This window comes from Mytilus trossulus, chromosome 10 (genome assembly GCF_036588685.1).
Source record: "Mytilus trossulus isolate FHL-02 chromosome 10, PNRI_Mtr1.1.1.hap1, whole genome shotgun sequence".
Taxonomy (NCBI): Eukaryota; Metazoa; Mollusca; class Bivalvia; order Mytilida; family Mytilidae; genus Mytilus; species Mytilus trossulus.
In genome coordinates, this window is record NC_086382.1 from 37,635,999 (window position 1) to 37,660,157 (window position 24,159).

General features: G+C 32.7%; 1 protein-coding gene and 3 long non-coding RNA genes across 4 annotated transcripts; 2 read left to right on the forward strand and 2 right to left on the reverse strand.

Annotated features, from left to right (window-relative positions):
• Positions 1–67: 67 nt before the first annotated feature.
• Positions 68–23,141, forward strand: LOC134687871 (uncharacterized). Its single transcript, XM_063548329.1, has 4 exons — positions 68–181; positions 21,007–21,094; positions 22,136–22,212; positions 22,950–23,141. The coding sequence occupies exons 1-4, from the start codon at positions 74–76 to the stop codon at positions 23,139–23,141; spliced, it is 465 nt and encodes a 154-aa protein (XP_063404399.1). The 5' UTR covers positions 68–73.
• Positions 2,313–6,721, forward strand: LOC134686214 (uncharacterized). The gene is made up of 3 exons (XR_010101563.1): positions 2,313–2,844; positions 5,609–5,710; positions 6,610–6,721. It is a non-coding gene; the product is annotated as an uncharacterized LOC134686214 (long non-coding RNA).
• LOC134687305 (uncharacterized) lies at positions 8,507–9,724 on the reverse strand. The gene is made up of 3 exons (XR_010101758.1): positions 9,333–9,724; positions 8,838–8,938; positions 8,507–8,578 (listed from the first exon to the last, which is right to left on the reverse strand). It is a non-coding gene; the product is annotated as an uncharacterized LOC134687305 (long non-coding RNA).
• LOC134686215 (uncharacterized) lies at positions 15,671–17,151 on the reverse strand. The gene is made up of 3 exons (XR_010101564.1): positions 16,760–17,151; positions 16,265–16,365; positions 15,671–16,005 (listed from the first exon to the last, which is right to left on the reverse strand). It is a non-coding gene; the product is annotated as an uncharacterized LOC134686215 (long non-coding RNA).
• Positions 23,142–24,159: the final 1,018 nt, after the last annotated feature.

Sequence of the window (24,159 nt, forward strand, 5' to 3'; positions counted from 1 at the left end):
TTATCTATGATGTGTGTATCATACACAGATATTTATGTAAAACACTTCAGCTGTATGTTAGCAAGGAGTATACATGTATAAAACTAGCTTGTGGTTTGGTGCCGTCAAGATCATAATGTCTACTTCACCGAAAAGATTTGCCGGTTCTTTGGCTAACAGCGTCAAAAAAGGTTTTACTGACGTGAGTATATCACAATTAATTATTAAGATCATCTTCATTTTTTTTTTTTATAAACATTAGTTAAAAATAAATGAGGTACGGTGACCCATTCCCGACAACACTAACAGCATATAAAAAAGCAGAGGTGGAATGATTGTCAATGGTACAACTCTCCACAAGAGACCAAATGCCACAGAAATTAACAACTATGGGTAACCGCAAGATCTTCAACAATGAGCAAAGCTCATACCGCATAGTCAGCTATAAAAGGCTCCGAAATTACAAATGTAAAACAACTCAAACGAGAAAATTAATGGCCTAATTTTATGTACAAAAAATGAACGAAAAAATAATATGTAACACATATACAACGACAACCACTTAATTGCAGGCTCCTGAATTCACAGTGTAGATACTATTCTGTACGCTATCCGGAAGTCGCGATTTTCGAAGCGAGAACTCTTTGAATAGTATGTGAAATTTGATTGATATACTGAATTAAACGGTAATTGGATCATTTGTACATTGCTGAATGATTAATTCAGCTGACATCGATATTCTCAAATGGTTTAGAATTAAATTTAGCACATTCATTATTCGTATCTCTGTCTTAATCAATAGATTTTCAAGTGCATCACTAAGGACAATCAGTCTGTGAACCTAAAAACAATCTTTTTACCCTCTTAGTGTACAAATTAACGTAAATACCAGACTTAATTAACTAAATGAAATATATTTCAAGTGGTGGTAAAAGTTTCAACCAGATCTTTGAAGCCAGAAATAAGAAAATAACACTTGTTTGAATTTCTCACTGTACGATCAGTCTCGCTTGTATATTTTGAAACTGTATGATCAGTCGTTATTTCACTGTATTCTAGTAGTGATTTCAAAGTTATTTACGATACATTTAGAAGGTGTCATTTTTCTAAATAACACAAATATATTTCAATAAATTCACATCCTGAAAACTTTTATGAAACATGTTTAGCTTAATAGGGTGTACTCGACTTACTACATTCAGTATAAGGATGTTAAATGTTGTTAAAATCTTTATTTCACTATATTCTAGTAGTGATTTCAAAGTTATTTACGATACATTTAGAAGGTGTCATTTTTCGAAATAACTCAAATATATTTCAATAAATTAACATCCTGAAAAAAACTTATAGGAAACATGTTTAGCTTAATAGGGTGTACTCGACTTACTACATTCAGTATAAGGATGTTTAAATGTTGTTAAAACAAGAGGAAGGTTTGTTATATGTATAAGTTTCAGAATTGTCCTCCGTTATACTTAATAGTTATCAAAAGTACCAGGATTATAATTTTATACGCCAGACGCGCGTTTCGTCTACATAAGACTCATCAGTGACGCTCAGATCAAAATAGTTAAGAGCCAATCCGCCAGAAAACCATGCAATATTCAGAAAATCGTCCAAATCGACAATCACAACATGACAAATTTTTATATATCATCTCAATCCTTGACATAAAATAAAAAAAATTGGCTACTTAATTTTCGCCAGAATTGTATCTATTTTTAGTAACAGCCTCATTTGCATAATTATGTAAATTCATTAGAAAACCAAGGAAAAATCCAACATTTAATGCCTTTTAAGAACTACCCAGAAGCATATTAAATAGGGGAGTTGAGTTTTTAGAGTAATGTCAGTTGGAACCCATTCATTTTACCATGTTCTGGTCAATACAAATGAACATTTAAACTATTTGGCACATTGCCAGGAGCACGGACGCAAAGGCTGGATTTTCCATACATGAATTTACATGACTTTTACTTGCTTCTAACTTGCAAGACCCATTCCGTATATGTTTACAACTTATATTAGTTTTAATTATGGTATATTTTTTATAATAGATTAAAATATTAAGCTTGGCAAATGACTAATACATGTTAATTTTTGCCTTGGAAGAATGGTGATTTTAGTCCCGAATTGGCACATTTTGATTTTGATTTTAATTTAATTCGAAATACAATTGTAATAAAATAGCTAATAAAATCATTTAAAAAAGTAAAATAGATATGTCTAAAAATTTAAATAAGACGTTTTTGTACTGCAAGTGCAAAAATCAATAAATATTGGCTGAAACCAGGGAGTACATCTTTTATGCTCTTCCATTGACTTATCTCCCTTGGACAACATGTCAGCTCCCAGTGATGGACTTGGCAGACAAAGTTTACAGCGAAGTTTGCAACTTTAATAATCTAGGAGGAGTATTTTGGGCTATCCCAGCATTATGCATCTTCATATTACAAACTATTTAAGATATCTGAATGCACTAAAGACCAAATTAGCATTTCCCAAAAGAATAGTTACTGCCAATGCAAGAATCTGCCAATCATGACAATAAATTACCAGACAATAATCATAACTTAGTGAATAAACATGATGAAAACTATGGTGTAGAATTTCCAACAGGAGTCCTTGTTTTATATAAGACGAGGAGTGGTTTATTTTCCTATGGTTGTTATATCATCTCGTCTTAGACATGTTAGAATATGCTTGAAGTACAGGGACTTTCATGGAATTCATTGACATCATAGTCAAGCAAGATGTCAACATCCCGTCCAACGTCTTCCAGCAAAGCCAATTTGAAAGCTGACCAAGGATCTTCATCATTTCGTGACAGGGTGTATACAGGATGAGTCATTCCACTAGGATCAGGTACATTTTACAACTCTTAACAATCAATTTTCATAAGTACAACTCTTAACAATCAATTTTCATTAGTTCCTTATACATGTATAAAGGCCGTTTAAGGGGGTTTCATTGGGGGGGGGGGGTTCTGATCCCGGATTTGGCGGAACACCGCTTATTGTTTTGTTAGATTCCAGTATCCCAGCTATACTATGCACCTAACCAATTCTCATTTTTAGCTCACCTGGCCCGAAGGGCCAAGTGAGCTTTTCCCATCACTTTGCGTCCGTCGTCCGTCGTCGTTAACTTTTACAAAAATCTTCTCCTCTGAAACTACTGGGCTAAATCAAACCAAACTTGGCCACAATCATCATTGGGGTATCTAGTTTAAAAAATGTGTGGCGTGACCCGGTCATCCAACCAAGATGGCCGCCACGGCTAAAAATAGAACATAGGGGTAAAATGCAGTTTTTGGCTTATAACTCAAAAACCAAAGCATTTAGAGGAAATCTGACATGGGGTAAAAATGTTTATCAGGTCAAGATCTATCTGCCCTGAAATTTTCAGATGAATCGGTTAACCTGTTGTTGGGTTGCTGCCCCTGAATTGGTAATTTTGAGGAAATTTTGCTGTTTTTGGTTATTATCTTGAATATTATTATAGATAGAGATAAACTGTAAACAGTAATAATGTTCAGCAAAGTTAGATTTACAAATAAGTCAACATGACCGAAATGGTCAGTTGACCCCTTTAGGAGTTATTGCCCTATATAGTCAATTTTTAACCATTTTTCATAAATCTAAATAATCTTTTACAAAAATCTTCTCCTCTGAAACTACTGAGCCAAATTAATCCAAACTTGGCCACAATCATCTTTGGGGTATCTAGTTTAAAAATTGTGTGGTGTGACCCAGTCAACCAACCAAGATGGCTGCCATGGCTAAAAATAGAACATAGGGGTAAAATGCAGTTTTTGGCTTATAACTCAAAAACCAAAGCATTTTGAGGAAATTTGACATGGGATAAAAATGTTTATCAGGTCAATATCTATCTGCCCTGAAATTTTCAGATGAATTGGACAATCGGTTGTTGGCTTGCTGCCCTCCAATTGGTAATTTTTAAAGAAATTTTGCCGTTTTTGGTTATTATCTTGAATACTATTATAGATAGAGATAAACTGTAAACAGCAATAATGTTCAGCAAAGTAAGATCTACAAATAAGTCAACATGACCTAAATGGTCAATTGACCCCTTAAGGAGTTATTGACCTTTATAGTCAATTTTTAATAATTTTCATTAATTCGGTAAATTTATGTTAATTTTTACCAAATATTTTTCTCTGTTACTAATGGGCAAGGTTCATTATAGATATAATTGTAAGAAGCAAGAACGTTCAGAAAAGTAAGAACTTCCAACACATCACCATCACCAAAATACAATTTTGTCATGAATCCATTTGTGTCCTTTAATATGCACATAGACCAAGGTGAGCGACACAGGCTCTTTAGAGCCTCTAGTTTATAATTTCCCTTGTCCGGCTAGACCTTAATTCCTGTTTTCACGGCACAATAATTTGACTTTCCCCTGTCACGCTTACGAAAAATTGGCAATCCCACATCACGCTTAGACCCTAATAAGACCCACTATATAGTCAATCTGAAATTAGGGGACCAACATTTGATACAATAGCCAGATGAAAAAAAGAACAGAGGGAGTTGAAGTTGAAAGGGCATGTGAATATTCTTTTACACCTGACCTGTTTCTAGGACATCTTATCTATTTCCTATAACCAAGTGCAAACAAATAATATACTGTAAATTGAGAAATTATTGTAATGTTTTTATTATTGCTAGAATGTGAAAGGGTAATCATGTAAAACATTTTTTTTTTGTAATTGCAATTTAATTAAAACTCACATTTTGAGTATTTTTTATATGAATCAAACAGGATATTTCTGAATATCGCAAAATTTAAATCACATTTCAGTCTTGAATTATAAAACCGCATTAATAAACCCATGCAACAGTTATATATTAAATGTATATGGCATGAGTCTTGGGACCATTAAATTACCAAAAAAGAAAGGGGGATTAGAATGGTCAAAATATCCTTGTCAGCTAAGGACAGAATTTAAATTGTTAAGTTATTAACCAGGGTACAATATACATCATGTACATGTATATTTATTTTTTGCTTAAAAAACAATTTATAGACCATAAGCATGATAGTAATCAAAATTTATTTCAACATGTTCAACATTAAGCAGGACAATATGTTTTTATTCTCTTACCCTTAGTTTAATTTTAAGTTTTTAATGGAAGTTGTACATGTTCAGGTCTCTGTTTATTAAAAAAGCTTCTACCTGGTGGTAAAGCCTCATTCCAAAACATGTTTTACATACAACATACTGTACATGAAACACTAGGTAACTTTATCTAAAGAATAATCTTGTTTAATGATCTATTATACAATGTCAATGAATGTAGGCCATGGCGACTAAAAAATCAAAAGGCATTGCAAACTTTTATAAAGTTCAATTTTGGGACCTTTCATGTACATTGATGTACATGTATGTATAAATGTATGAATTATATTTATAGATAGATATAGGAAGATGTGGTGTGAGTGCCAATGAGACAACTCTCCATCCAAATAACAATTTAAAAAGTAAACTATAGAGCCCTTTTTAAAAGAAACAAAAAAAACATGCACAGTGATGCTACACTACCCTACAATTCCTGTGATACAAAATTGAAGAATTATTTTATAGTTTAACACTTTTCATTTGTAGGACTATTGTCATGATAATAGATGCAGGCAATGCTGATGATTTTTGTGAATGTGACAATAAATAGCCAGGTCAAACTAAATACATGTAAAGAACAAGATACTGGTAAGATATTATTTAAGAATTGAATGCTTCTTTTTGTAAATTTATTGGGTGGTAAAAGCGTTGACCGAAGTACATTTTGTATGAAGCGCGGAAGCGCTTCATTCTAAAAATGTATGCACGGTCAAAGCTTTTACAACCCTATAAAGTTTCAAAAAGAAGTGTTCAATACTTATAATTACATTTTTTTAGCTAAAATCATGAAAACACGATTTTTATCCAGTTTTATTTAATTCACCTGTGCACTTTTTTGTGGGACCTCGTGTCACCATGCATGATGAATGTTATTGTCTGATGCAATTGTTTACGGAATAACATGTTAGCCAATCAGAATAACGTATTATAATGAAACTTACATCTAATGTAATTATTAACTTATATATTAATTTAACTGTTTGGAAAATATGGTTATCATGACATACAAAGTATATACGTCATCACCTTTATAATAATTATACATCAGTTTTATTGAACATGTCTTTGTTATCTTGGTTTTCCCATTGAAAAATCACTTTTATACTAATTCAATGTGTAGTAGGAATACATGTAGTACATTTGTACGTATGTAGGGCGGCTCCTATGTTTTGCATTCAACAACTATTACATTTTCAAGATGGCCACCAAGGATGGCAAAAAAAAAAGTTGTCATCTTTATTTCCTGTCAGTGGTAAACATGTAAATGAAAAATATGAAAAAAAGTGGTATGATTGCCAATTAGAATAAATGACATACAACTTATATGTAAGCTATAGGTCTTCATATGCCATATGGCCTTCAACAATGCACAAGACCAATACTGCATATCTATTTAGCCATAGAAGGCCAAAAAATTAGAAAAATGAAAAAATATGAAAGCTAACAGCCTGATCTATATATGTACATGTATGTTTTGTGATTTTCAGATCTAGACTCACAGCTAACTGAACTTTTACAGCAGTCAACATCAGATTGGAAGACTGGTAATGCCTCTGACAGAAACAATTTCAACCAACCAAACAAGTAACAGAAACTTTGCATCTTCATGATCTTTAAACCACTACTTACATCTTCCATGGGATGATGTTCCAAAAAATAACAGTTCATCATTTAAATGAAGATTTTTATGTTATGGATTTTCTTTTACAAGAAAGTTAATGTACACTTGTTTTTATAGTAAAACCTTGCTGTTCAAGTATCAAAAAAACATTTAACTTTATTGAAATTTGAAGATTCATATGACTTGCTTTAATTTTGTTATTTCTCAGGATGTCCTGTAGAGGTACAGTTATGACAGTAATCTAAACAGCTATTCAATTTCATTCAAAATTCTTTGAAAATTTGGCACTAGTAAATATAAACTGAAGTAATTTGTTTTTCGTTTAGTTATGGGATTTTTATGGCCAGTTACAAAGTAGTTGGTGCCTTAAGTTTTACCCTTGTACTAAAATTCAGATTTTCCGTAATTCCATAATTCAGTCATTCCGAAACAAACCATTATACAGTGTTTTTTTCTAAACGTCATAGATATTGGCCTGATTTTTGGTATGTAAGTTGACTATGATGAGTTACAGATCAAGTATAAGTTTTGTTCCACTCCCCTAATTTCTGTTGAAATTACCCGCTATGGACTTTGATAAATTGTTGAAAATCACAGTTATATGCACTTTTTTCCTAAACGCTTTCAGATATTGGGCTAATTTTTGGTATGTGAGTTACAGATCAAGTTTAAGTTTCGTCATGCTACCCTAATATTTGCTATAATTTCGGGCTTTGGACTTTGAAAAATTTTGGAAAATCAAAATATAGGGACATTTCCTCTATTAAAATGCTTTCAGATATTGGGCTGATTTTTGGTATGTGAGCTAACCATGATGAGTTACATATCAAGTTTAATTTTCGTTCCGCTGTGTAATTTTTTCCAGAATTAAGGGTTTTAAACTTTGAAAATTGTTCAAAAATCACATTTATATGGACATTTTTCTATATGCCTCCAGATTTAGAGCTGACTTTTTATATGTGAGACAACCATCATGTTTGTATCCACATGTGTTATTGAAATTGCAGATTTTCAAATTTTTGAGACTTAGCCTTTCGTGTTGCTTTGACACATCTAGTTTAAGATACATTTATGATTATCATTTTTGTATTGACTACATTACAGTAGATGCATTTATGATTTTCATGTTTTTATTGACCACAGTGCAGCAACATAGATATATAAGAATCTGGCAAATATTACCTTGTTAGCATACTAGGCTCAAAGGGCCATAAAAAAGTCCATCTCTTAGTGTCTGTTAAAATCATCTCTATATTGCAACTGTTTACATTTTTCTATTTTAAACCATTATTTTAAAAACTTTAGAAGAAGTATCATACATATATGTATATATATATATATATATTGTAAAAACTATCAAAATGTCAAGATCTTTTACTACCCAAAATTTTTCTGAAAAATTTGGACGTAACATCTATGAGCTATTGTCCCTGAAGTGTGAAAATTTACAAATTTTCAGAGTTTTCTGCTAATATCTGACAGCTATATCAATATGATATAAGAAAATATTGCAAAAGTGGTCAGAAAAACTTATTTTTACAGCCTGAACTTATTCTAAATTATTTTAAATTTATTGCTTTTGAATTATGTGTTTTTTATAGTTTTGAGGTGCACAATTTGTCAATTCAAGCTATTTTGGCTCCTGGGAGCCTCTAGATTTGTAATGAATAATTTGTATTTGTATATGATTTTTTTCTTAATGTATTAAATGAAACATTAATTATTCTTTTCCTTTTGTTGTTATATTACAGGGTGGTTTTAATGCTCGTATAACAACACTCTGTTTAGGGTTCTTCATACTTTATTAATATTCAAGAAATATAATAAATACAGCCCTGAAATAATAATAACAAATATATAATAAAGTTATTAACTATCACAGTTACATATGAAGTAATCACATATTGCATTTATAAAGGCTGACGTCATTTAATAAATACAAAGTTAAAATATCATAGCCATAACGAACGTAAACGTAATAATAAGTATATGATCTATATTTGAATATAACTATCAAACATTCTATTAACATATATCAAGGTACCATAGTATATCAATAATACGTATATCAATAGAGATCAAGATAAGCCTTACCGATTTATGGAATCAGGCTATAACATCAACAGCACTACATTAGCATTATAACCAATGCTCTACTTCTAACATCAAATATATGTCTGTATGATCAATGGGTCCTACAAGCAATGTACAACACAATAAGTATTCAAATACACATTTCAGTTCCATATAATCAAAGCATTACAATGTTTTTAATAATCAATCACAATAGTAATATAAACTTGATTATCATATATTAAAATTACAGGCTATGACGTAGTATCAGTATAAAGCAATGTGACGTATAAGACTCATGACATAAGGGTCAAAGGTCATTCTCAGAATCATTCAAAAATCTATCTCCCTACTTGCAAACTACGCTTTCATATAACTCATACTCGGAATCATCTCTTTTACACACATTTACATAATATAGGGATATAGGGTTATACCTACCAAATAGGGCTTAAAGCGTTCCATACAATTCATTCATCTCTCATTCTACTCAAAGTAAATAAAGTGCATTCTTACCTTATAAAGTGAATATACTAAATTCCATATGTCCAAAATACTGCAAATGACTATCAATGAAATATCATTCCATTCCAAACAATATAGAAATGGCACAAACTAAAGTAAATATAAATTCTCCATTTTACTCAAACAATACCCATTTCAAATCTGGGGGTATGTCCCAATTAACCAATGAGAACACAGATAATTCTGACCACAGAGAAATTCACCTGAGCTTTCTAACTAATGATATATAAATTGTATAGGTAGAAACAGTTACCACTGTGCGGTCAAGCATAGCTGATTAATACTCAATACTCTAATGATTAAATAATACATAGATAAACTGATCAATAAGTAATAATGATTAACTATACAGAGAAGTGATTAAAATAATAAAATCAATGAAAATCGTCTCTACCACAGTTATACTTATTTATAAATCCAGATCTTATAATATGTCAGATTTTAAAAATTAGACGGCAAAATTGAGAAAATTTTGTGGTTGATTACGTCTGAGTCTGGGCTTTGGAACAGGTTTTCTTGGTTCTGGTACTGGCCTAACCTCCTCTTCCAAAACATCTATGCTTCCAATAGGTAACAAGTTATTTCTATGAAGTGTTCTTTTCCTACCGCTTCCATTTTCCTTCCTGACTACAAAAACTGGTATTTCAATGTTCGGTTGTTCTATAACTATATAAGGATCCTCCTCCCATTTATCTTCAAGTTTATGGGTTCCTTCGAATGCTAGTATCTTGACTAATACTCTATCACCTTTATGGAGTATAGCACCTTTCACTCTCTCGTCATATCCTTTCTTCTGTCTCATGTGTGATTTTTCAGCAGATGTTGATGCTAGTTGGTATGACTTCTTCAACTTTTCTTTTAAATCATGTATATACTTTGTTGCACTTTTCACTTCTTTATCATCTGTAAGTCCAAACATAAGATCTACTGGCAATTTTGGTTTTCGTCCAAACATCAATTCAAACGGTGGATAGCCTGTGCTGTCGTGTTTTGTGCAGTTGTATGCATGTGTTATCGGAGCTAAGTATGATTTCCAATCTCTCTTTTGATCTTTCTGGAGTGTTCCTAGCATGTTAATAAGCGTTCTGTTAAATCTTTCACACTGGCCATTGCCTTGTGGGTGGTACGGTGTTGTCCTTGATTTTCTAATCCCAGTGATTTCACAGAGCTCCTTAATCAGACGGCTTTCAAAATTAGCACCTTGGTCGGAATGTATTCGATGAGGCAAACCGTAGTGTACAACAAAGTTTCGAAAAAATGCATCTGCGGTGGTTCTTGCAGTTGTATTCTTAGTGGGGATCGCCTGTGCGTATCTTGTGAAATGATCTGTTATCACAAGAACATATTGATATCCTCCTTTTGAAATCTCTAATTTCAAGAAATCCATGCACACAATTTCCATAGGCTGACTAGTTGTTATGCTTTTAAGTGGTGCTCTTTCATTTGTTTGTGTCTTTCTCCATATGCATCTTGGGCATTTTTGTATCCATTGTTCTATGTCTTTCGTCATGCCATACCAAAAGAATCTTTCTTTTATAAGTGATGTAGTTCTGTCTCGTCCCTGATGACCCATGTTGTTATGTAATGTCTTCAGTACGGGTTGTATTTGTGAAGTTGGTAATACTAGCTGATCTTTTTCTTCATTTTCAATCATGATCCTTCTGTACAGTAGTCCTTTCTTTATTCTGAGCTTTTCAAAGTTGGTATATAATAAGTTGTTGTATGGTGATGATTCTATATCATGTTTCTGTGGCTTGATACCTTTACTGACCTGTGTCAACCAATATCGGATAATCGGGTCTTCCTTTTGAGCTTCTCTTATATCAATTTGTTGTCCATGTAAAACTTCCGGTATATCATCCAATACTTCTGATGAATGTGTTAAAGACTCCACATAGTTGCATTGAAGTGTTGACTTACATACGGCTTTTACTGAATCTGACGTGATAGTTTCTTGTTGGTTAGTTATACCAGGCAATCTAGACATTCCATCAGCGTCTGCATTATTCTTACCAGGACGGTATATGATGTCGAAGTTGAACGAAGATAGTGCAGCTAACCATCGATGACCTGTAGCGTCGAGTTTTGCTGTTGATAGTACATATGTGAGCGGGTTATTATCCGTCAATACTGTAAATCTTTGTTGAAGTAAATAGTCCTTGAACTTCTCTGTTACGGCCCACTTCAACGCTAAAAACTCCTGTTTATGTACGGGGTAATTCTTTTCAGCTCTTGTAAGACCTCTGCTTGCATATGCTATTACTTTCTTAAGTCCATGATGTTCTTGGTACAAAACTGCTCCTAGTCCATTTTGACAGGCATCGGTATGTAATTCAAACGGTTTGTTGAAGTCTGGAAAGGTAAGTATTGGTGGTGATGATAAATGCTGTTTTAGTTGATGGAATGCTGTTTCTTGTTCTTTATTCCACATCCAAGGTTTACGTTGTTGTTTCTGATCTTTCTTTCCTCGTACTTTTCTTCCTGTTGATGGCATAAGATCAGTGAGTGGACGTGCAATCTTTGAGAAATCTCGTATAAATTTCCTGTAATAACCCACGAATCCAAGAAATTGGCGGACTTCTTCTGCTGTTGTTGGTTTTGGCCAATTTACTACTTTTTCTATCTTTTCTGGATCCGGTTCTACTCCATCTGATGATACAATGTGTCCAATATATTTCACTTTGCGTTGAAAGAAATTGCACTTCTTTGGAGAAAGTTTTAATCCTACTTCTCGGAGACGTTGTAATACTCTTTCTAATCTATCCAGATGTTCTTCGAATGTACGAGAGAAAATTATCAAATCATCTAAGTAGATAAAACATATTCTTGTATGTAAATCGCCAAGGCATTCCTCCATCAAACGTTGATAGGTAGCAGGTGAGTTGGCAAGTCCAAATGGTAGCCTGTTGAATTCAAAGAATCCCAACGGTCCAACAGTGAACGCAGTACGTTGTTTGTGTTCTTCGGCGATGTCTACCTGGTGGTATCCACTTTTCATATCTAAAACGGTAAAGTAAGTATTCCCTCCTAGTGAATCCAGTATTTCTTCAATGCGCGGAAGAGCGTATGAATCCTTTATTGTCCTGTCATTCAACTGACGATAGTCTACGCACATTCGTAGTTTTCCATCCTTTTTCCTAACTAGTACAACATTAGACGACCACGGAGAGTGAGAGCGTCTTATAATTCCTGCCGAAAGTAGTTGTTGAAGATGATTTCTTACTTCTTCAAGCATACATGGCGGAACTCGTCTATGTCTTTGCTTAAATGGTGTATCTTCTGTAAGTTCAATCCTATGTTTAACCATTGATGTGTATCCTATATCAGTGTCACTTTTAGAAAAGATATCGTTAAAACTCTGTATCAGTGATTTTCCTTTTTCTAAATCATCAAACGCTAATGTGTCTTTCGGTAAATTAATCTGATCCATGATATCCTCAATATCTGATGTAGATGAACTACTGTTTTCTTGAACTACTACGGGTTGAAGTTCACAAAGTAATGATCTTGGTGCAATGGTAACGGTTCTAGTTGTGATGTTGGAGATATGTACAGGTATAACATCTTGCTTGTTGTTGTTGTCATAAGTTACTAGGCTTGGTACAATATCTAAATCATCTGGTACGATAGAGTTGTGTGTGGCATGTTGCATACATACGGTAGATGGATAAGCAATCATTCTGTCCATATATCCTTTAACAATTACTTCACTGTTAGCTTGTATAGTGATAGGCTTATATTCTGCGGATCTGATTACTGCTAATCTGTTTTGGTGACGTTCTAGTTCTTTCTCTCTTAGTGATATTGATCTAAAAGCTAGATAATACGGCGTATGCAAATTTGCGTCTTGAAGAAAACGTTCTCCATGTGCAGTTTTAATGTCTTCCATCACTGTTGATAAAATGTTGGTTCCAATAAGTAACGGAACAGTTTTGTGATACGGACTGTTTGGTACTACCAGAAATAATCCTGTATAACTTTTAAATCTAGATGATCCAGTGAGTTGTAAATCTGCTTCAACATAACCCATGTATGGTAACGGTTGTCCATCTGCGCATTCTATGTTGAGAAAATGGTTGATAGGTTTCAATGTCGTATCCTGTAAATTTCTTTCGTAGAATTCCTGACTTATGGTGGACACAGTTGACCCAGTGTCTAATAATGCCTTAGTGGTAAGTCCATTCAGAATAACTGTAACTTCATTTGCTGATCCGATCAGTCTTGGATCTAGCTTTGTATCATAATCTGAGTTAGTAGTATGTTCCATAACAAAAGTCTGTTGTAAGTTAAGTGCTCTTACAGTTTTCCGAGAATGATCTAGTCGAACGGTGCATTCAATTGCATAGTGTCCTGGTTGTTTGCATCTCCAGCAAATAGTTTCTGATCTGGGAGTTTTTCTCTTATTGTGGTATAATGGTCGATGTAAAATTGTTTCATCTGGTTGTTGGTAAGTATCTCTACGTCTCCATTTAATCTGTTCTTTATTGCTTTCGTCACTTGTTTGTCTCATAGCTTGAATCTCAGTTGTTAGTTGATTAATTCTTGCAGTAAGCTGTTGTATCTGTTTATTCTCTATGGTTGTCTGCTGTTTCGGTTTTGTGTGTGTCTTCTTTTCTGGTGTGGTTTCTTTCTTTGGTCCTAGATTGTGTTCCTTCTCTATAATTCGAAATGTTTTTAACAGTAAGTCAAACTCTTTGACAGAATCCATTTTGTATCTTCCAATGTTCTTGATGTCAGGTCTAAGTCCTTCAAAGAATTTAGATGTAAGCATACTGTTCGTATCTTCTTGTTTTACTTTCCCTCTGTCTGTTGCTTTTCGTAAAATATCTTCTAAGCGACATCCCCATGATGCGACATCTTCATCTTCATGTTGTCTAGCAGTATAAAACTGTCCAAGTAATGCTTCTACTGGGAAGACGGAACCAAAGATACTATCCATTCTGTCGATAATATCATCTATTGTCGCATCTACTCCTAATCTCATTGGTATTACTGCAGCATTTCCCTTTAGTGACTTTCTAATTGCCATTTTGATAGTTTCATGAGTAAAACGGTTCTTGACTAAGCATAAGACTTCATACCTCCATATATCATATCTAGCTGAGTTGGTATCATCACCAGTAAATGTCGATATCCTAGGTATATAAGCATCCAATGCATCATCATCGTCCTTGTATTCTTCTAACCAAGTCTTAAATTCTTCTGGTGAGCTAGCAGATGGTCGTATTTCCATATCGTTGAATGCTTTTACCATATTAGCAATCTCTTCTTCCGTCAAGTAATCTGACATGTTGAATGTTCTTAACGGTGTAATTTATAGTGCGGCTTCTTATGTATATAGTAACTACGTGTCTGATCCTTACAAAATGTAACGCAAGTATCGGAATGACAAAAAAATAAAGTAGTAACTACTTGACTGAAAATTAAAATGTTCAACAAGTATAATGAATAAATTAACCTCACCGAACAAAATGAAATTAATATAAGATAAAGAAACTTACTACTTAAATGTTCAACTACTGCTGTACCTCTGCAAATTACACACACTCAAATACTCACCAATTGTGCGTAATGTTATACCTTTCTGAGTACTAACTTAATTAACAAATTATATAAACAATCAGCAGTAAATATGTAATACAATATCACTTAAATTAATCAAAATGCTAATACCTGAAACACAAAAATAACAGTTCTACCAACACAATTCAATGTCAGCAATATGAAAATCTCTGCAATTCAAAACCACTGCACACCCAAAGAATCAATTCGGAACTATTTACCTTCGTATTCCAACCTGGCACTTATTGCACTCTATATACTTACTAATAACTATGAGTAGATAACTCCTCACGGAAAAAAAAATATCTCCGTGAATGATTTGCACTGCTTCTATTCTGAACTAATGAAAACTTACCGTTCTGGTAATTTTTTTTATTGTGTAATCCGCAGCAGCAAAGTTATGTGTAACTTTACGAGTTTATGTGAACTTGCTAAGGGCTGGGCTATGTCATGAATCTATATTTTCTTTTATACAAAATACAAAAAAAATTACACCAAAAATTCGCAATACAGCAATTAAACACTATCAATACATTTATATACAGCTACAGATAAAAAATACACCTCATTATACTTCAGATAAATTATTTAACTCAAATTAATCACTCAATTTTTTTTTTTTAGTAGAAACAAAAAAATATATCTCAAATGTCAGTTATTACACCAATCAATACCTTGAGTGTAAAATGAATGGTTGTTCTTCTTTACACAATACTATTTCAATGTCTCCGTAGTATATTATATATTGTACAATGTTTAATACAAATCAGTATATTTAGAAATCATCTAACTGTGAATCACCATTCTATATATATAATGAATCTATTTATAAATCAGTTTATTTATATACATGTGTTTAAATTCAATCATGTACAACATAACTGTAGGTGAACTCTATTTACACCAGTAATTTCCTGTATATCGTAATGTGTAGTAAAACAGCTTCAGCTTCGGAAAATGTCATCAAATTCTGTTTCTTTAATCCACCAGAAACACACGTTGGGCGCCAATATTACAGGGTGGTTTTAATGCTCGTATAACAACACTCTGTTTAGGGTTCTTCATACTTTATTAATATTCAAGAAATATAATAAATACAGCCCTGAAATAATAATAACAAATATATAATAAAGTTATTAACTATCACAGTTACATATGAAGTAATCACATATTGCATTTATAAAGGCTGACGTCATTTAATAAATACAAAGTTAAAATATCATAGCCATAACGAACGTAAACGTAATAATAAGTATATGATCTATATTTGAATATAACTATCAAACATTCTATTAACATATATCAAGGTACCATAGTATATCAATAATACGTATATCAATAGAGATCAAGATAAGCCTTACCGATTTATGGAATCAGGCTATAACATCAACAGCACTACATTAGCATTATAACCAATGCTCTACTTCTAACATCAAATATATGTCTGTATGATCAATGGGTCCTACAAGCAATGTACAACACAATAAGTATTCAAATACACATTTCAGTTCCATATAATCAAAGCATTACAATGTTTTTAATAATCAATCACAATAGTAATATAAACTTGATTATCATATATTAAAATTACAGGCTATGACGTAGTATCAGTATAAAGCAATGTGACGTATAAGACTCATGACATAAGGGTCAAAGGTCATTCTCAGAATCATTCAAAAATCTATCTCCCTACTTGCAAACTACGCTTTCATATAACTCATACTCGGAATCATCTCTTTTACACACATTTACATAATATAGGGATATAGGGTTATACCTACCAAATAGGGCTTAAAGCGTTCCATACAATTCATTCATCTCTCATTCTACTCAAAGTAAATAAAGTGCATTCTTACCTTATAAAGTGAATATACTAAATTCCATATGTCCAAAATACTGCAAATGACTATCAATGAAATATCATTCCATTCCAAACAATATAGAAATGGCACAAACTAAAGTAAATATAAATTCTCCATTTTACTCAAACAATACCCATTTCAAATCTGGGGGTATGTCCCAATTAACCAATGAGAACACAGATAATTCTGACCACAGAGAAATTCACCTGAGCTTTCTAACTAATGATATATAAATTGTATAGGTAGAAACAGTTACCACTGTGCGGTCAAGCATAGCTGATTAATACTCAATACTCTAATGATTAAATAATACATAGATAAACTGATCAATAAGTAATAATGATTAACTATACAGAGAAGTGATTAAAATAATAAAATCAATGAAAATCGTCTCTACCACAGTTATACTTATTTATAAATCCAGATCTTATAATATGTCAGATTTTAAAAATTAGACGGCAAAATTGAGAAAATTTGAATATGCAGGCTACCCCATTTTGTTGTGGCATATACTAGACATCAACATTATTTGCCGAGCTTAATATTTTTTTTGATTGAGTATATATAGTTATACTTTGCAAGTAGATATGTTGTTTTACAATAATAAACGGGTCTTGGAGTATTTTGGCTCTTAAAGATGACCAAAATCAGCCATTTTGGACTTGAAGCTAAATAGGACATATTGAAACGGTTAGATTATACATACACTTTATAGACAGCATTGTTATTTCTATGCATTCTTACACCTAAAGTGATGTATTACTAGGAACAACTATCAAAAATTTATAAATATTGCCATGTTTTTTTATTTAAACCATCAAAACATGCCAAAAAAGGCTTATTTTTGACGTTTTCGAGCAATTTCAGCTGTTTAAAGATGGCGCCTTAAAAAAATCAAGATCGGTTCAAAATTTCCAAAAAAAAATTTGTGTGGTTAATAACATCAATAAGGTGCACCAATGTGCCAAGTATGAACTCATTTGTCAAAATTGGCATTCGGACGGTTTTGCATGGTTTTCTGGCAGATTGGCTCTTAAAAAGCCAAACAAATACAATTAAAATTGTACAAACGCACAGATTTAATTGTAATACAAAAATGCATGTATTTACACACATTCGAGGCCGTACTGTAGCCTATAATTGATCACAGTTACTTCACTTTGTTTTGGGAGTAGAGCTATTTCTGTGACACCCAATTGTACAACACTGCGGGGGTTTATAATGATAATGAAGTCCGTCTTTCCGTTCGTTCGTTGGACAGTTATACTATGTTTGGCCGGTTTTGTAAGTGCATCTCCTCATTTACCACTTAATATACAATGGGGTTTCCAGCCATTTTTAAATGGAGAGAGGGTCCAATCCAGGAGAAAAGGGGATTCCAAATATATGTTCCCATACAAATGCATTGATAGTTAAAAAGGGTTTCAATCCGCCGGATCGCCTTTTTTTTTATCCGTCACTGATATGACTTAATTAATCTTTCCCGGATTCCTTATCATAAATTATAATGCCTGTATTGTGCACCGTCTATTTCGAATTAAAGTAAACATCTGTTATGGGGGTTCTTTGTATAAGATACGGACTATGCATTATATGGGGCACCTATCAGGTTTTTCCAAAACCACCTCCTAAACCAATTATTAAAGTTCTGAAATTGTTCCATTTTTAATCAATCAATGCAAATATGCACCTTCTATTTCTATTTTTTGGTGAAAATATTTTTCATGTTTTTATATCTCAAATACGGACTTTGCCATAGCTTTATATTGGGTGTATCTATTTTATATCCACAAATTCCTTCAGACACTTAACTTTATGAATCTTTTTTAGATTCTTTATCATTTAATTCAATTGTGCACCTCTTATTTTCATTTTTTAGAAAACTCACTGTTTTCTACTTCCGTGATAAGGGCTTTTCCACTACCTTATTGGGTGGTACCCATTCACTGTACGCAACTTTCCTAAACTTACCGTATATTAATAAAACTTTCTCAGATTCTTTATCAAATGATGCCACTTTGCACCTATATTTTAGTTTTCAGGTTGTTGTTTTTTTTAGGGGGATGTATTTTTTTCCAAAACATGGACTTCAGAAGCGGCGGGAGAATACTTTCGGTAATTCTTTTCTCAATACCTCAAGTTTTTAAACAAATCACTGCATGTTGTATTGAGTTGTAAATACTTAAATTTACATATATTACCTCAAAAAGAAGATGAAATATGATTGCCAATTGATTGCCAATTTAATTATACAACTTTCCCTCCGCGTCTCAAATGTTCCCTGAATAAAATAATTCACATGAGACAAACCAACGACCATAAATTATATACAGCGAGGTAATACGTATTTGTTAAATCTAACCCCCCCCCCCCACACACACACACACACCAACACAAACACCGATACACACCAACAACCCTTTTAACCCTGCACAATTGAAATATGAAAAAAAACAAACGTTTAAATCCCTTTTAAATAAGCTGTACTCGCCAGACCGATAAAATGCCAAACTTAAAGCAAACAACATCGAACAAAAATGAGGACAAAATCACAAATATTCAAAACGACAACGCAGTGAAGCAGTGATATAACTTAGGAAGCTACCATTTGATTTTTATGAGGGGGGGGGGGCTAGGATGAAAAATTGTTTCCTGCTTTTTTTTTATTTGTAATCTCTATCCTGCCTTTTTTTTTTTCAGTCTATTCGGTCCTGCCTTTTTTTCTTAGCTTATCCTGACTTTTTTACAACAAATGTCATCCTGCCTTTTTTTTGCCAAGTTACTCATCCTGCCTTTTTTTTGCCATGTTACTCATCCTGCCTTTTTTTTGACAACCATTGATTGACGACCTAAATTATCCCATTGACTGGGACAGATTAGGTGAACGTGTGTCGGTAACAAACACTGCTCACTATGTACTTGTTAAAGACACTGAATCTGTGGGGTCACATAAGGTTCTCAACACCTAAATAAAGTAATTCGAAAAACTAATCCGGAATAATACGATGTGTTGATTTATATCAATAATATAAATCAAAACATAAAGGTTATTCCTGAATAATTTTTCGAATTATTTTATTATTAAAGGCGTTAAGAACCTATGGTGACCCCACAGTTTAAATTCTATAATAAGTAAGAAGTGAGCAATGGTCGTTACCGACAAACGTTCACTTGATCTGTCCCAGTCAATGGGATAATTTAGGTCGTCAATCAATGGCCAGGACCACACAGTTTTGAATATGATTCTATATTGATTTGAATTTAACATGTTCATTTCATTAATAATTTTCAAATAACAAAGTCAGTAGATATTAACAATGTGCCTCCTTTTCACCCCATCCCAAAGTTTTTCTCAGGGTCGACTAATATTAACTTTTAACCTGAATGTTTCGGCGGACGGTGTAAATAGTCTTTTAAAATGTTATAACTAAAAAGATAACTGCAACTTTACACTATTACAAAGTCCACAAGCAAATCAAGTATTGCTTTTTAGGCGTTTGATTTTAAACAAGACTGACGGAACAAAAATACAATTATTTTGTAGTCTACAAAAATCATCATATCTATATTTATATTGTCTGATGAACGATATTACACTTTAAAGTTCCCTCCAGACAGTTCATAATATCATATAAATACGTAGATACCTTCAAATTGCCTTTTTTTTTCTTCAAAATCACGACTGGTCATACAGTAAAAAAATTGAAATCGCTACTAGAATACAGTCAGTTATGGACTGATCGTACAGTAATTTATTTTGGGATCCTCAAGGAAAACGTATTTTTTATGGGAAATACGAATGTTCTACTTAAAAACGAAACGAATATTGAAACAGTATATATTGAACTTTAAACTGATGCAAATATTTGCAATAAAAGGTTATTTGTTTTGTACTACGAGAGCAAAATTGTCCATCGATTTCACTTTTTTTCTATGAAGTTGGTATGATGCACACGTATATTTTATATTCTACTGCATGTTTTTGTTAAAGTTACACATATTTATGATGCTTTACATACCTTGAAGATGTTCAAAGCACTTTATAGATATAGGTGTAAACAAATGATGAGAAAAGTCACCGTAGGCATAACCGTCCTGTTAGCCAGTTGGTAGTCATCGCTTCGAAAATCGCGACTTCCGGATAGCGTACAGAATAGTATCTACACTGTGGAATTGGGACAGGCAAAATATATATCAATATTTCAATTTGTCTTTCTCTAAGTATTCTTGTCAAAATCCAGGGTTCGAATTACGATTCTAACAGACCAAACTATACAGACGAAGCAGCGAATGAAGTAAAACGGATGTTGTATAGAGATACTCAATATGGTATGCTATTTTGTTTGTTAAATGACTAAATACACTGACGGACCTTAAAAACACAGCACTAGATTATTCTTTTTAATTTTCATGATCAGGTGCGCAACTCTTAATAAATAAATCTAGCATCATTATCTTCATTCTTTACTTCATGGTCTTATTAATATTTGCTGGTTGAAAGCTGAATTAAATACATAACTGTTAATGATCAAATCATGTGGTATGCACCAAAACCCTGTTTTTTCCTTCTCAATGGACGTGTTACCGTCAAGGCTATAACCAACGCGTAAAACCGCTAAATATTTCTATAGGTCATGTTTTGTGTTATGTTTTGTACCTTCTGATTTGACTTCTGTCCCAACCATCACTGTATGTGTTTGGCACTGCTGTAGTTAAGTTAAAAGACAGTCGAATATTTGGTATTTCTTTGTTTTGTATATGTTGCCTTTAATTTAATGTGTTAGAGCTTTTGATTTTGCCATTTGATTTTAAGCATTCTGTTTTGAATGTTCCCAGGGGTTTATAAGCTGGTGTTTTCTTATCTAAAACTTCTTAAATATAAAAAAAAAATATCAGAAGACGTGGTATGATTGTCAATGAGACAATTCTCCACCACAGAGAAACTAATGTAAAAGTAAACAACTACAAGCACCGTACGACCTTCGGCAATTAAAAAAAACATGCCACAGTCTTATGTTAAAACTGTATTGATATTACAGCCGATTTCATTGAGTGTGAAGGCAAAGGTAATCTCTTCGGTTTGCTTGCTTGCTAGCTGAACCATGAAGTTATTATAAGGTTAAGTAAACTACCCTTTTTTAAGAGTAGACTAGTCCGAAAGATAAACAATATATCTGTATATAGGACTAGTCACTAGACTACTTCGAAAAGAGGCAGTATATCTTACCTAATAATGACTTCACGGTTCAGCTAGCAAGCAAGAAAACCGAGGCTATTACATTTGCCTACACACTCAATGGAATCGGCTATAAATATAAATATTTTTGCTGTCTGTAACCAAGAACAGATGTACCTATATATATTTTACAGATTCAGACATGACAGTCCTAGAGCTTGGTGCTGGAACTGGAAAATTTACACAGAAAATAATTTCAAAGTTAAGCGATGTAAGATCAATGTAATCCTTAAAGATGAAAGGGATGTAGGATATAAGGGATTAAACGTGTGTTAGGTGGGATATAGGGATAAAAAATGCAAATGTTGGATACATGTATGTAGACCTATTTTAGTGGGAATTATCACTTTCCATGTATATATTGCGCCCTGTACAAATTTTTACATGCACATGATGAAATAAAATATATTGCATATAAAATAATATGTAGTAAGTATATAATGACTTAATAATTGATTGAAGTAAATATTTGTTTTAGTCTGTTCACGTTCATGAAAGGTCTCATCTCAGCTTTAAAAAAATATATAAGTGGTAGTATAAAATGGTCTAATAATTTTTTGCTTTCAGATTTTTGTCTCTTTATATCGACGATTACACGATCAAATATTCATCTCATCCTTATTCAAAGTCATGCACGATAATATTTCTATCAACGTACATGTATCTGTCAACACTTTTTTTATTCGAATCTTTTTTTGACAATGCGGTCTCAACAGATGTTAATATTTGCGGGAAAGGTTTTCTGTAGATTTGTCATGCATTTTACATTAGCAGCTTTTTTTCCTTTCAATAGTATGAAAAATAAAAAGGATTTTATAAGACTTTCCAATGTCCTTTATATATACTAATATTATGGAAAGAAATATATGGATTAGCCGCAATTCTTTTTTACAATATGGATAAATCATGAAGATTCTGAATTACTGATAAAAATATGAATTTTTTTAGACAGTTACTTACATTGCCACAGAGCCAATGTCAGATTTTCTCAAAATTTTGAAAAAGAACTGCCCTGAAGTTGAGACAAAGCAGTGTGCAACAGAGAAACTACCTATAGACGATGGGTCAATACAGGTATCATACGAAAATATATATTCTTCACTCGTGACGACAGAAGCCTTGGTACAGTCTCGGTGGTAAATAGAATTAGGTGGTTTGGTATGCCAATGAGACAACTAGGCATATAGACCAAATGACAAAGATTTTAATGATAATGGTCGATGTATGGTCTTCTTATGAAACCGTTGATCGTGCGCTTATTTTAAAGGCGTAGCGCTTTCAGTGCTAAATATGAAGCGATTCATATAAAACGTGCTTCGGTCAACGCTTTTACCTCCAAGTAAATTTGAAAAAGAGGCATGAAATTCTTGAACAATGAACGGAATACATAGTTAACGCTCTTTACATGTGAAATCCTATTTCGTAGTCTTTAAAACTGTGGTAGTATTTTTGGTGTTTTTATTCATTCTAGTTTTGTTGTCTCCTCTAATATGAAAATATTTTCTCTACTTTTGGCATTTGATATAATTTTAAAAAATAATAGGTTATAAACATTGTTTCGATGTTATCTTAATAAACATATAGACATTTCTATGAAAATAAGATACTGACTCTGTGAGATCTTCAAGCAATTTATACGAATAAAAAAAGTGACCATCACATTTTGCATAAAGTGTAGAAATGGCTATTTGCTTTATCCTGCAAACTGTCTACTATAATGTACAACTACAGTCTCTTGTTACCCCGCTTCCACGTTGAGCAAGCGATAAAAGTGGATATTTCTGTCAGTGTTACAGTATTGTGGGGTCCTCTTCGCGTTCTGCATTTAAACAATTCGATTTCCTTGTAAAAAAAAAAAGAAACAACTATTCAGATTTACCCAACCAAATTAAAAGCTTTAAGTGCTGGGTGTAAATTTCAGTATAAAAATTATTAATGCTCATGGTCGGATATATGATTTTTTTTACAGAAATTGATTTATACTCTGCGATCCTCGCTTTTCGTCATGTTTTTAAAATTTAAAGCTCGACAAATACATTTGATAATTTCCTACAATGTGCATATATTGTACATATTTCATTTCGTATAAATTTCTCAAAACACAGCATGCAATTCTTATATTTACTGATTTTCGAAATAAAACAACATATGATTTGCA

Coding starts and splice junctions, on each gene's coding strand:
- LOC134687871 (XM_063548329.1), top strand. CDS start 74: ATGTATAAAACTAGCTTGTGGTTTGGTGCCGTCAAGATCATAATGTCT. Junction 21,095..22,135: donor GTATAGAGATACTCAATATG/GTATGCTATTTT, acceptor TATATTTTACAG/ATTCAGACATGACAGTCCTA. Junction 22,213..22,949: donor TAATTTCAAAGTTAAGCGAT/GTAAGATCAATG, acceptor GAATTTTTTTAG/ACAGTTACTTACATTGCCAC.